Source organism: Schistocerca piceifrons, chromosome 4, assembly GCF_021461385.2.
Source record: "Schistocerca piceifrons isolate TAMUIC-IGC-003096 chromosome 4, iqSchPice1.1, whole genome shotgun sequence".
NCBI lineage: Eukaryota > Metazoa > Arthropoda > Insecta > Orthoptera > Acrididae > Schistocerca > Schistocerca piceifrons.
The window spans coordinates 242,766,778-242,780,623 of NC_060141.1; the positions used below are offsets into that span (position 1 = coordinate 242,766,778).

At 40.4% G+C, this 13,846-nt stretch overlaps 1 protein-coding gene across 3 annotated transcripts in view; it reads right to left on the reverse strand.

Moving 5' to 3' along the window:
- Positions 1-13,846, reverse strand: part of LOC124794657 — a 105,528-nt gene that overhangs the window by 19,956 nt on the left and 71,726 nt on the right. Inside the window, exon 4 of one of the 3 annotated variants that reach the window (XM_047258183.1) lies at positions 3,045-3,172. The exons of the other annotated variants lie outside the window; for them this stretch is intronic. Within the exon in view, the coding sequence (XP_047114139.1) occupies positions 3,080-3,172 (93 nt within the window). The 3' untranslated portion in view covers positions 3,045-3,079. The remainder of the gene's footprint in view (positions 1-3,044; positions 3,173-13,846) is intronic. 3 annotated transcript variants of the gene reach the window in all.

The following is a 13,846-nucleotide window of genomic DNA, read 5'->3' on the forward strand; positions in this document are numbered from 1 at the left end:
TCTAGACAAGTGTGAGCTGTTTACTTCTGCCACAATCGACTGCTTCACCACTTTGATTGCACTAATGATTGTTTGTAGGGTAAAAATAACCATAGTTAATAACTAAAATTTGAAGGGAATAAAATGTGAGGGTTAATTTCTTCTAAACTATGGTGTCTTTTACATCAGCGAACAAATCCCATCCCACACTCGATCAGATTTTCAGCTTTGCAGTGATTATGACTGGTGCCACTGGGGGGAAACTACAACATTACTGGTCATTTCTTTTCACAACATGTCTAACTAGTTCATTTCTTCAAGAGAAATGCATAGACCCATGTTCATGCAAAATGATGTTAAAATATTATTATTGTAGACAGAGTTCTTAATCTCTCACTTGATGACCATTCATGTTCATATGTTAAATAACTTGCGTTATGGTGATGGGTTGGCAAGATGATGGCCAAGCACAACACAGCCAACATTCTTTGGAGAAGATATTTCTATTACAACTTACAAGAAAAAAAAATAAAATAAAATAAACAGCAACTGTCCACCTACACGTTGGCAAATATGTTTTGAGTACAACACAGAAGTTTTGACGGGAAGCCCTTACACATACCCCATACAGTCCCAATCTCTCACCATATGATTTCCATATTATTTGAGTCCTGAAGAAAGGCATACTGGCCATCAGTTTCTTTTGGATGAAGAGATGCATTTCTGTCTACATTCATGGTTCTATAGACAACTGCAAACATTTTTCCATGAGGGCATTGACAGTATTTTCTCACAGTGGGATAAATGTAGTAAAGATTATGGCGATTACTTTTGAATTGATGAACAGTATACATACTTTTTTCCATGTGTCTCATTTTCATATGATTACCCCTTAGAGTGTCTATTGGAAATATTAGTTACTGGTAAACCCTATTCTGCTTTTAAATATTTACTCTATTCTCTTCAACACACACACATTTTTTTTTTCATTACAACCCTTTCCTGAAAGTGAAAAAAAGTACAGGTGTAGATTTACCTTTTTTCTTTCTTTTTTTTATCTTTGGGGTAATGGGTATAACTAGGGTGACCAGATGCAATTGTTTAAAAAGGAAGACAAACAGCTTTAAAACGGAGGACAAAGGAAGGAAAAAGAGGACACATCAAATGGGTTAACTGTAGATGAGGATACCACCCGTCAGCTTTGGACAAGTCACGTGACTGCCGGGAATTACCGCTAAAACTAGTAGTTAATTATTACTGATGGTCAGGTGGTGGTTAACTGACCAATATAGAAAAATTAAAAACATTGATTGTGCTGACAGTGTGGTGTCAATTGTTTTGTTATGTCAACAACACTGAATTGTTTACAAAGCGAAAAACGTAAGACCATTCACCTCCCTTCATCCGACGCACCACTACCAACATCTACAATTCAAGCAGCAGCTGATGACATGTAAAGTGCACTTTAACCTTACGAATACAATTGATTATGACACAATGAAATAAAACCATGAAAGTTAAACTGTCGAGTTATTTGTTACCTTTATTGGCAACTGAGACGTACGTTCCAGCTCCACATTTCTTACATTCCGTTTCAAATTCATTTCTCCATTTCTTGAAAGCCGGATATTTGCAAGAAAGGACATCAGAAAATGTGCACTTTCGTTTATGCATAGCCAAATATTTTACATAACTCACGCAGTTAAAAATTACACTCAAAAATCACACGTGCACTACAGGAAGCCAAGCCAATACAAAGCGAAGATACGAAACGAAAATTTTAAATAATCGATATTTGCATTCGCTTACAGGTCGATCAATGATAACATCGACGATCCTGGTGCCACCTACTAACACCACCTTCGTGCGTGTTTATCACGAAGACTGTGCCAATAGTTAAAGTATTTAAGAAAAGAGCAATAGAATGGAACAAATTGTAAATTTAACTGTACTACGCTCAACTTTGTGAAAAAGCCGGACACTGTAAAAATCCGCTCGGACCCCGGAAAAAGAGCTAAAAAGGAGGACATGTCCGGATTAATCTCGACGTCTCGTCACCCTAGGTATAACTGAAGAAAAGTAAGCAATGTTGCCATGGATGGAAAGCATTGTACAAGCTGCACCAATAGTGGATGTGCTCTGTGTCAAGGATGGGGGAAGGGAAGCAAGAAGAGAGGTGGTTTGCATTGGAGGAGTGAAATACACTTAAAATGTGGATATATTATCAGTGCCAGGTTACATAAGTGCTCATCCAGGTCGGACTGTAGAGGACATTGCCAGTACTGGGGACAGTTGAATTCAAGATTGGAAGAGGGAGAGAAGATGCTTCATGTTAAGTTTGGCTGGTAACTGGTAATGGAGCACAGAAAGAGAGACAGATGGCAGAAGAAAATATTACTCCTGATAATCCAGACTGGTTAGGTGTCCTGTACAGCAAGGAAAGGTGTAATGCATCGAAGAGAGCAGAGTAAATCATTAAACACAAAATGTCTCTTTGGAAAGTGAGACCAGCTATAACTGCTGTAAAACGAGTAAGAAGCCAGATACCATATCAAACAGTATAAAATCAGAAAAGCAAAAAAGAATTACAACTAGTCCCAGAATCGAACTCTCTAAATCAAGTCTTCTAACACAAAACTCTAATGACTGCACCAGCTGAGCAGTATAGCTATGCAGCAATGAATGAAGGTACTTATCGTACATGTGATTTGAGTGTTGCCAAATTTCTTTTATTTGATGTCCATTTTCTACCAAAAATTTGCATGGGATGAAATTTGGTTAGAGTCTTTTGTACTCTTGGTATGCAGGGAATCATGCTGTGGCATCTGAGAGCACAAGTTTTGGTCCACCCTGTATATCTGATCTAATGCCTAAATGCAATTAAAGCATCAGTGTAGCCCAAGACAGCCATTTTTGTGCTAGTATTAATTTCTTAGAATCTTAATTGTTTGCATTTATGTTATTCATTTGTAGCATACATAAGATGTTTCTATGATGCTAGTTAAAGTCTTTTTATAGCAGAGTGCTGTATTACTAACATATCTGGCCCAGTTCTCAGAACTTACCAGCAAAACTTCGCCATGCATCCACACTATCAAGGTCATTTCCGTAAAAGCCGTTGCATATCCTTCTGCTTATCTCTTATTTGTAAAACATCACTGATATCCTTTAAGGAGTTGGTAACTTCATCAAGCTGTAAAGAAATGGCAGATTTCTAGAGTATTTCTCTGTTTGAGACAAAATTTTGACATTTTACTAATACAAGTGGGAGTACTTAATACATCTGATTTTAATTCCATAATTAATATTTATGGAAATAAAAAGTATCAGTAATTCTTAACAGATCAATGAAAATAATTAGTTTTTGAAAGTATAATCAATTGGATGGTTAAAAAAATCTACTCATCAAGCAGTAGTACAAGAACACAAACATAGCGATATTTAAATTTGCAAGCTTTCGAAGCCATTTGCTCCTCCTCCTGGCAGAAGGGTTGGAGAAGGAAGAGGGGTAAAGAAAAGGACTGATGAGGTTAACGAAATGCCGATGTAAAAGGCCGAATAGTGTTTATGTAACAGACCCTTTGACAGCATATGTTTTCCCAATTACAGGGCTGGTATAGGTGGAGGGTGCATAGGGCAAGTCTTACAGAGGGGATGAGCACAGGGGTAGGAACCATATGGTTGGGAAGTGGGTACTGGAGCTTAGGGTCTGACAAGGATATTGTGGAGACTGGGAGGGCGATGAAAAGCTATTCTAGGTATGGTGGGCAAAATATCAGCAGAATGGATTTCTTTTCAGTGTATGATGTATAAGTCATAACCTTGTTGAAGTAGCTGATTAATACATTCAAGACCAGGATAATAGAGAGACACAAAATTTGAACTTATAAGTTGTTTTTCAAGTGATTGTACCATGATTGGATATAGCGGTTTGAGAGACCTGCTTTTGAACTAGGCCAGCAGTCTAATAACGTCCAATGAAACCTGAGGTGAGAGTGTTAAGTGTATTGCTGTAAGGTATCTGTACTCAACAAATACATCTGGCTCAAATGCTACAGCTGTACATGAGGCAATGTTTGACATTTGGAAAAGATGGGAACTGTCAAAATGTAAGTAATGTTGTTTGTTACTAGATTTAATGTGAACAGAAATGTGCAGCTGACCTCTGGTGAGGATGACGCCAACATGAAGAAAAGTGGTATGAAATTCGGAATAGGACCACATGAAATCTAATTGGGAGAATGTATTTAGAGACTCCAAGAATTTTAATGGGTCAGCCTCACCATGAGTCCATATGGCAAAGATGTCACCAATGTACCTAAACCAAACCAGGGGTTGGAGTGTTAAGGACCCCTCATTAAAATCTCAAGCCCTTCATAAGGACTAACACAACAATCCATACAACTTCTTGCCCCACCTAAACCAAGCACTCCTACCTTTTACTTTTTCCTAACATCCACAAACCTAATCACCCTGGCCGTCCTATAAATGCTAGCTTCAAAACACCCATCGAATGTATATCTGCCTTATTTGATCAACAGCTGCAACTTACAGTACAAAGACTTACCTCCTATTTTAGACACCAACCATTTCCCAGATTGTCTGAGATCTGTGCCCCTCCCACTCCCTCCACACATCTTGCTTGTCACAACTGATGCCACCTCCCTCTATACCAGCATCCCACATGTACATCGTCCGTCTGCTACTGAATGTTTCCTCAGCCAGCACACACCTGATACCAAACCTATGACATCCTTCCTGCTCACCTTAATCAACTTTATACTTACAAAAACTACTTTACCTCTGCAGGGTAAACATACAAACAGATCAGAGGCACGGCCATGGTAACCAGGATGACTCCTTCCTACACCAATCTATTCATGCGTCACTTGGAGAGGGCTTTCCTGGGATCCATAAGCCTTCCGCTCTTGAGTCGGTTTAGATATACTGATGACATCTTTGCCACATCAAGTCATGGTAAGGCTGACCTGTTAAAATTCTTGGAGTCTCTAAATACAGTCTCCCAATTAAATTTCACATGATCCTATTCTGAATCCCATGCAACTTTCCTTAACATTGATCTCATTATCCCTGAAGGTCAGCTACACACTTCTGTTCACAACAAACAACAGTACTTACATCTTGACAGCTGCCTCCTTTCCATGTAAACATTCCCTCCCATACAGCCTTGGCATTCAAGGCAAATGTATTTGTTCAGATGCAGTCTCTCAAAAGCAATACACAAACATTCTCACCTCAGCCTTCACTGGACACTATTATCCGACTAGCCTAGTTCAAAAGCAGATTTCCCAGACCATCACATCCAATCCTGATACAGCTGAACCTGCCAAAAAAAAAACAACATATGAGTACACTTCTTGTCACTCAGTATTATCCTGGTCTTCAATACATTAGCTACTTCATCAAGGCTGCGACTTCCGAAAATCATGTCCTGAAATGAGACCCATTCTGTCTGATATTTTGCCAACCACACCTAGAACAGCTTTTCATCACTCTCCCAGTCTCCGAAATATCATTGACAGACCCTATGCTCCTTCTGTACCCTTTTCCCTAATGTAAGTTTCCTAGCTCTGTGCCTGTCCCTGCTGTAAGACTTGTCCTATGCACCCTCGTACACCAACCCTGTAACTGGAAAAACACATACTATCAAAGAGAGAGCCACCTGTAAAACAACACATCATATACCAGCTGTTTCGTAAACACTGTTCAGCCTTTTCCATCAGCATGACTACCACCCAGTTATCAGTTAGGATAAATGGGTATAGGCAGAAGGTGTATACTGGCAAAACACAGTATCCTATGCATGCAATACAACATGTCAGTCGTGACCTTAGTGCGTGTTTCAACAAACGTGCCATCTGGATTGTTCCCCAGACACCAGTTTCTCATAATTCTGCAGGTGGGAACTGGCGTTACAACATGTCCTTGTTTCTCGTCATCCATTTTGATTTAATTTACTTCAATTTCTCCAGCCTTAGCATTTCTACACAGAAACTATTCCTTTCTTTATTCCCTCTTAGTTTCCTATATCTTCCATTTTCTGACCCCCCTCCCCCCCTCCACCACATACTGTGCACTTATATTTCCACTCTTATTAACTCGTGCACAGTGTTTTGGCAGTAATCTCTTTCTTTTGTATTACTCTATCTTCTACCTTTAAGCTCTCAGGTTTCAAATCTCGTCCACAGCAGTCCCCAGCAATCTGGCTTTCTTTCTCATCTTGTCCGGTGAATCTCCTGTGAGCCAGGATTCTGGGCAACTTCTCCGAACTCTCCCTATTTCCTAAATCAAAACCAGTCCTTTTCCTTTACCCCTCTTCCTTCTCCTTCAACTGTCCAGCCAGGAGGAGGAGCCACTGGCTCCAAAAGCTTGCAAATTTAAATACCTTTATACTTGTGTTCTCCTGCTCCTGCTTAGTGTGTATATTTTTTATCTATACAATAGTTTTGAACCACTTTTTTCGACATAAACTAACACAAACACATTTGGCAGCAAGATACATTGCATCAAAAATCAATAAAAAGTGGTTGTTGTTTTTGTGGTCTACAGTATAAAGACTGGTTTCCTGCAGCTCTCCATGCTACTCCGTGTGAACTACTACATCTCAGAGTAAATGTTGAATCCTGAATACTTCTGAATCTGCTTAGTAGAGTCATCTCTTGGTCTCTATGATTTTTACCTCCTGCTCTTTCCTCCAATAGGAAGTCAATGATCCCTTGATGTCTCAGGATGTATCCTATCAACCAATCCCTTCTTTTGCTCAAGTTGTGCCACAAGTTTGTCTCCCCAATTCTATTCAGTACTTTCTCATTAGTTACCTGATCTACTCATCTGATCTTCAACCTTCTTCCATAGCACCACATTTTGGAAGTTCCTATTCTCTTTTTGTCTAAACTGTTTAACATCCATTTTTCACTTCCCTTACATGGTTACAATCCAGACAAACACATTCAGAAAATAAAGTAAAAGGTTATAATATAATTAAACACCTGACAAAGACAAAAATAAGAGAATTATTATGAGGGGTAGCATATACTGACCAATTAATTAGCAAATTCTAAATTTTTATTTCCTCCCAGACCAATAAAAACTGAGGAAAACAAGTCTTTTATACAAAATATCCCCAAACAGAAGTCACAATCCACCAATATAAATTAAATAATGCCAAGAATGAAGCTATATATATATAATTATAATGGAGGGAAACATTCCACGTAGGAAAAATATATCTAAAAACAAAGATGATGTGACTTACCAAATGAAAGTGTTGGCAGGTCGACAGACACACAAACAAACACAAACATACACACAAAATTCAAGCTTTCGCAACAAACTGTTGCCTCATCAGGAAAGAGGGAAGGAGAGGGGAAGACGAAAGGAAGTGGGTTTTATGGGAGAGGGTAAGGAGTCATTCCAATCCCGGGAGCGGAAAGACTTACCTTAGGGGGAAAAAAGGACAGGTATACACTCGCACACACGCACATATCCATCCACACATACAGACACAAGCAGACATATTTAAAGACAAAGAGTTTGGGCAGAGATGTCAGTCGAGGCAGAAGTGTAGAGGCAAAGAAGTTGTTGAAAGACAGGTGAGGTATGAGTGGCGGCAACTTGAAATTAGCAGAGATTGAGGCCTGGCGGATGACGAGAAGAGAGGGTATACTGAAGGGCAAGTTCCCATCTCCGGAGTTCGGATAGGTTGGTGTTGGTGGGAAGTATCCAGATAACCCGGATGGTGTAACACTGTGCCAAGATGTGCTGGCTGTGCACCAAGGCATGTTTAGCCACAGGGTGATCCTCATTACCAACAAACACTGTCTGCCTGTGTCCATTCATGCGAATGGACAGTTTGTTGCTGGTCATTCCCACATAGAATGCATCACAGTGTAGGCAGGTCAGTTGGTAAATCACGTGGGTGCTTTCACACGTGGCTCTGCCTCTGATCGTGTACACCTTCCGGGTTACAGGACTGGAGTAGGTGGTGGTGGGAGGGTGCATGGGACAGGTTTTGCATCGGGGGCGGTTACAAGGATAGGAGCCAGAGGGTAGGGAAGGTGGTTTGGGGATTTCATAGGGATGAACTAACAGGTTACGAAGGTTAGGTGGACGGCGGAAAGACACTCTTGGCAGAGTGGGGAGGATTTCATGAAGGATGGATCTCATTTCAGGGCAGGATTTGAGGAAGTCATATCCCTGCTGGAGAGCCACATTCAGAGTCTGGTCCAGTCCCAGAAAGTATCCTGTCACAAGTGGGGCACTTTTGTGGTTCTTCTGTGGGGGATTCTGGGTTTGAGGGGATGAGGAAGTGGCTCTGGTTATTTGCTTCTGTACCAGGTCGGGAGGGTAGTTGCGGGATGCGAAAGCTGTTGTCAGGTTGTTGGTGTAATGATTCAGGGATTCCGGACTGGAGCAGATTCGTTTGCCATGAAGACCTAGGCTGTAGGGAAGGGACCGTTTGATGTGGAATGGGTGGCAGCTGTCATAATGGAGGTACTGTTGCTTGTTGGTGGGTTTGATGCGGACGGACGTGTGAAGTTGGCCATTGGACAGGTGGAGGTCAACGTCAAGGAAAGTGACATGGGATCTGGAGTAGGACCAGGTGAATCTGATGGAACCAAAGGAGTTGAGGTTGGCGTACAAGGGGGCCATCCTGGTACCCATGGCTGTTCCCTTTAATTGTTGGTATGTCTGGCCTTCAAAAGTGAAGAAGTTGTGGGTCAGGATGAAGCTGGCTAAGGTAATGAGGAAAGAGGTTTTAGGTAGGGTGGCAGGTGATCGGCGTGAAAGGAAATTCTCCATCGCAGCGAGGCCCTGGACGTGCGGAATATTTGTGTATAAGGACGTGGCATCAATGGTTACAAGGATGGTTTCCGGGGGTAACAGATTACCAACTGACCTGCCTACACTGTGATGCATTCTATGTGGGAATGACCAGCAACAAACTGTCCATTCGCATGAATGGACACAGGCAGACAGTGTTTGTTGGTAATGAGGATCACCCTGTGGCTAAACATGCCTTGGTGCACAGCCAGCACATCTTGGCACAGTGTTACACCGTCCGGGTTATCTGGATACTTCCCACCAACACCAACCTATCCGAACTCCGGAGATGGGAACTTGCCCTTCAGTATATCCTCTCTTCTCGTTATCCTCCAGGCCTCAATCTCCGCTAATTTCAAGTTGCCGCCACTCATACCTCACCTGTCTTTCAACAACTTCTTTGCCTCTACACTTCTGCCTCGACTGACATCTCTACCCATACTCTTTGTCTTTAAATATGTCTGCTTGTGTCTGTATGTGTGGATGGATGTGTGTGTGTGCGCGCGCGAGTGTATACCTGTCCTTTTTTCCCCCTAAGGTAAGTCTTTCCGCTCCCGGGATTGGAATGACTCCTTACCCTCACCCTTAAAACCCACTTCCTTCCGTCTTTCCCTCTCCTTCCCTCTTTCCTGATGAGGCAACAGTTTGTTGCGAAAGCTTGAATTTTGTGTGTATGTTTGTGTGTCTATCGACCTGCCAGCGCTTTCGTTCGGTAAGTCACCTCATCTTTGTTTTTATATATAATTTTTCCGACGTGGAATGTTTCCCTCTATTTTATATATATATATATATATATATATATATATATATATATATATATATATCAGCATCATAGCATCAGATGCTCTCTCAAGTTTCTTGGCATGATTATTTTTTTGGTGTGCTTCCAGTTGCTCTGTTGAGTTAGCACTTGAAAAAGATGGCTGAGTTGGTCATCAAAATACTGTGCATAAAATGGGAACAGCATCTTGGCAGAACACCCAGAAGCACGACATAACATAAATATAGTGAATTCACTCACTAATACTAGTAGTATGAGGAAAATGAGATGAGGTAAAAATTAAAAAAAATAAAATAAAATAAACTGGCTGAACGGCAGTAAAGTTCTGAACAATATAAAGGTTATTTTACAACATTAAACATTAAGAAAAAAGTTCAAGGAGCAAGAACTAATCTTGGAAAAAAAATCTTCTATTGAAGGAAAAAGTGCAAAAGCATGGGATCAAAAAAGAATTAAAGAGGGAATTCTAAATAAATAAAGGATGTTAAATATATTAGACATGACTCTTAGGGGCATAGGAGGAGGAGGAGGAGGAGGAGGAGGAGGAGGGGGGGGGGGCGGCGGGGGGGGGGGGGGGGGGGGGGGGACTGTCAACAGACTATATGGAGAAGTCTCTGACAATGTAAAATCCACCACTCTCATATCAGGCCCTAAAGTCTGTTCTGACTAGCTGTCTGCTGCCTACAAGGCAGTGTGAGGAATGATCTATGATCCTGGAAATGGAATCAAAATTTTGCTAGTCCTTCCAGCTGTTATTACCAGTACATGAATCCACATCTACATACACGCTGTTGTACAGTGTGTGTTAGAGGGTACCCTGTACCATTACAAGTCATTTCCTTTCCTGTTCCACTCGCAGATTCGGCGAGGGAAAAATGATGGTCTGTATGGCTACATATAAGCTCTGATTGTTCATATCTTATTGTCATGGTCCTTATGAGAAATGTATGTTGGCAACAGTAGCATCGTTCGGTAGTCAGTGTCAAATGTCGGTTGTCTTTATTGTTTCAATAGTGTTCCTCAAAAAGAACATCACCTTTCCTCCAGGGATTCCTATTTGAATTCCCGAAGCATCTCTGTAACACTTGCTTGTTGTTAGCCTGCTTCTGAATTGCTTGGATGTTTTCTTTTAATCCGACCTGGTAAGAATCCCAAACACTCAAGAAATACTCAAGAATATATCACACTAGCATCCTATATGTGGTCTCCTTTACAGATGAAACGCATTTTCCTAAAATTGTCTCAATAAACCAAAGCTGACCATTTGCTTTCCCAACCACAATCCTCACATGCTCGTTCCATTGCAATGTTACAACCAGGTATTTAAATGATGTGACTGTATCAAGCAGGACATTACTAATGCTGCATCCAGATATTATAGATTTGTTTTACCTACTCATCCACACGAACTTATATCTACCTACATTTATAGCTAGTTGCCATTCATCATACCAACTAGAATTTTTGCCTAAGTCATCTTTTACCCTCCTACAGTCACTCATCTTCGACACCTCCGTGCACACCATAGCATCTTGAGTGAACTACCACAGATTGCTTCCCACCAGGTCATTTATGTATATAGAAAAAATAGCAGTCCTATCACATTTCCCTGGGACACTTCTGACAATCCTTGTCTCTGACGAATACTCACTGTCAAAGACAACACACTGGGTTCTGGCAGTTAAGAAGTCTTCAAGCTATTCATATATCTGGTAACTATTCAGTATGACTGTACCTCTGTTACCAGTCTGTAGAGGGGTGCTGTGACAAATGCTTTATGGAAATTGAGAAATATGGAATCTGTCTGCTGCCCTTCATTCATAGTGAGCAGTATATCATGTGAGAAAAGGGCAACTGGACTTTTTGATCTCTAGGGAATTTATTATATTCGAATCCTGATGATGCCACTACTACTTTATTCAAGCAGCTCCCCATTTGGCCTCACAAGGCTGAGTGGACCCGTTTCAACACTTTACTACCTCAGAAAAATCTATTGGGAATCGGACCCAAGTCCTGCTGCACCTAAGGTAATGATGCTAATCATTTGGCCAGAGAGCAATCATTTTACAAAGTAATGAACAAATAAACAACTGGGCATGAGGGTCAAAATGACTTATCAAAATAAGTGACCAAGGGTTAGAAGAGCAACTGAAATTGATCAACAGATCAACTGGACCTGATGGAATAAGAATACAGTTCTACATAGAGTACAAAAAATAACTTGCTCCTCTTCCAGCAGCAACATTCCATAGGTCACTGGGGAGGAGCAATGTGTTCCATATGATTGGGGAGAGAAAAAAAGTCATTCCTGTGGGAAGGGTCTTCAAACAGATGCACAAAATAATAGGACTGTATCCCTTATGTCCGTCTGTTGTAAAATTTTGGAAAATATTTTATGACTCCATATTACGACATTTCTGGAGACCGAAAATCTCCTCTGTATAATCAACATGGGTCCTGCAAAAATGATAATGTGAAACATAACTCGCTCTGTTCATCCACAGGACTCAGAAAGCAGTAGATACTGGTGAAAAGGTTAATGCCTGTTCTTTGACTTCCAGAAGCTGTTTGATACAGTTCCACACTGCTGCCTAATTAATAAAATACAACTGTATGGAGTATCAGACCAGCTTCGTGACTGGTGACTGGACTGCAGAGTTTCTAGCAAACAGAACACAGCATGTCATTCTTAACACAGAGAAATATGTAAGACATGAAAGTAACTTTGGATATACCCCAATGCTGTTGTATACATGTAAGTTGCAATGCTACAAAATTTTAGCGAAATGCAGGAAGCCCTGTAAATGATCCACACTAGGTGCAGGGATTGGGAATTGATTCTCAACATAAACAAAGGCAGTGAATTGTGCGAACTAAGCAGAGAGGACCATTAATATATGATTACAGGATTGGAAACTACCAATGGGAGCAGTCACAACCGTAAAACGTGGGAATCTGTGTACATAGCAGTTTAAGGTGGGATCACCACATAAACATGTAAGGCAGATTCATTGGAAGCTGCTGCTTATAATTCCTCATACCATTCATTAGTCTGGGATCTGTATAAGATAGGATTGATAGAGGAAATAGAGAAGATAGGAAGAAGAGCAGCGTGTTGTATTACATATTCATTTAGATGCTTAGCCAACTCTAGTAGCAGTTGCTGCAAGAGAGGCATTCTGAACTACTGTGTCATTTATTGTTAAAGTTAAGAGATTGTACATCCCTAGGAAAGTCAATCAATATACTGCTTCATTCCACTTATATCTCACCATGAAGGTAAAATTAGAGAGATATTCAGGCTCACATAGAGGCTTCCCATCAATTGTTCTTCCCACACACTATTCGCGACAGGAACAGGAAAAGCGGGAAGTGACAGTGGTACCACAGTAACACGCCATAATGTGGCTTGTAGAACATAGATGTAGATGCAGACAACACTACACCCATCTACAAACAGAAATAGTAAAAGAGGCAATAGAATCTTATAGAATGGAACTGCTACATGTACTGGAGGCATTCCTAAGAACTGGTCAACTGTGTTACTAGTAAACTGTATGATATATTAAGAAATCTCTGACAAATGCTGAAATGGAGAGGATGTAACGAGTAACAGGAAAAATTGAATTTATTTCAATAAACAAAAAACAAAGAACAATTACACTGGTCAACATGATTTTTGCCTTGGTTGTACCAATAGTTGTATGTAATGCAATTTTTTATCATGTTTTCAAATATGTATTCAGAATTTTTCCACCATCCACAGCTATTTTTATTTCAGTTTCAACTTTTTTCTTTAAAATGTATGTTTTTTCCCCATTTGTCCAGTCAAGTAAAACCACCTAGAGCATTGTAAAGACGATGGAACAGAATGAGCTAACTCAAATGTTACCCACATGCATGAACAAACATGATCTGGTGTAGGATACGTTCATCACAACGATGATAGTTGTGAGATAGCAGTGAACCATCAAAAACATCATTGTGAGTGATTTGTGGGTCTGAATTGTTGTATGTAATGTATACACAAATTTAATTCTTTTGGTTAGTCATTAGTTACAAAATTCCTGGATCTGTTCAAATCATTCTCAGAACATTGGTTTTATTATGTTGATTTAGGGTGCAAAACAACAGTCATAAGTGACCACATCATAACCTAAGATTATCAAGAAGTAAAACAACTTAAAATCGACTATACATTAAGCCAACTATGGAAGGAAAGTGAGCTAGGAACAACGACTT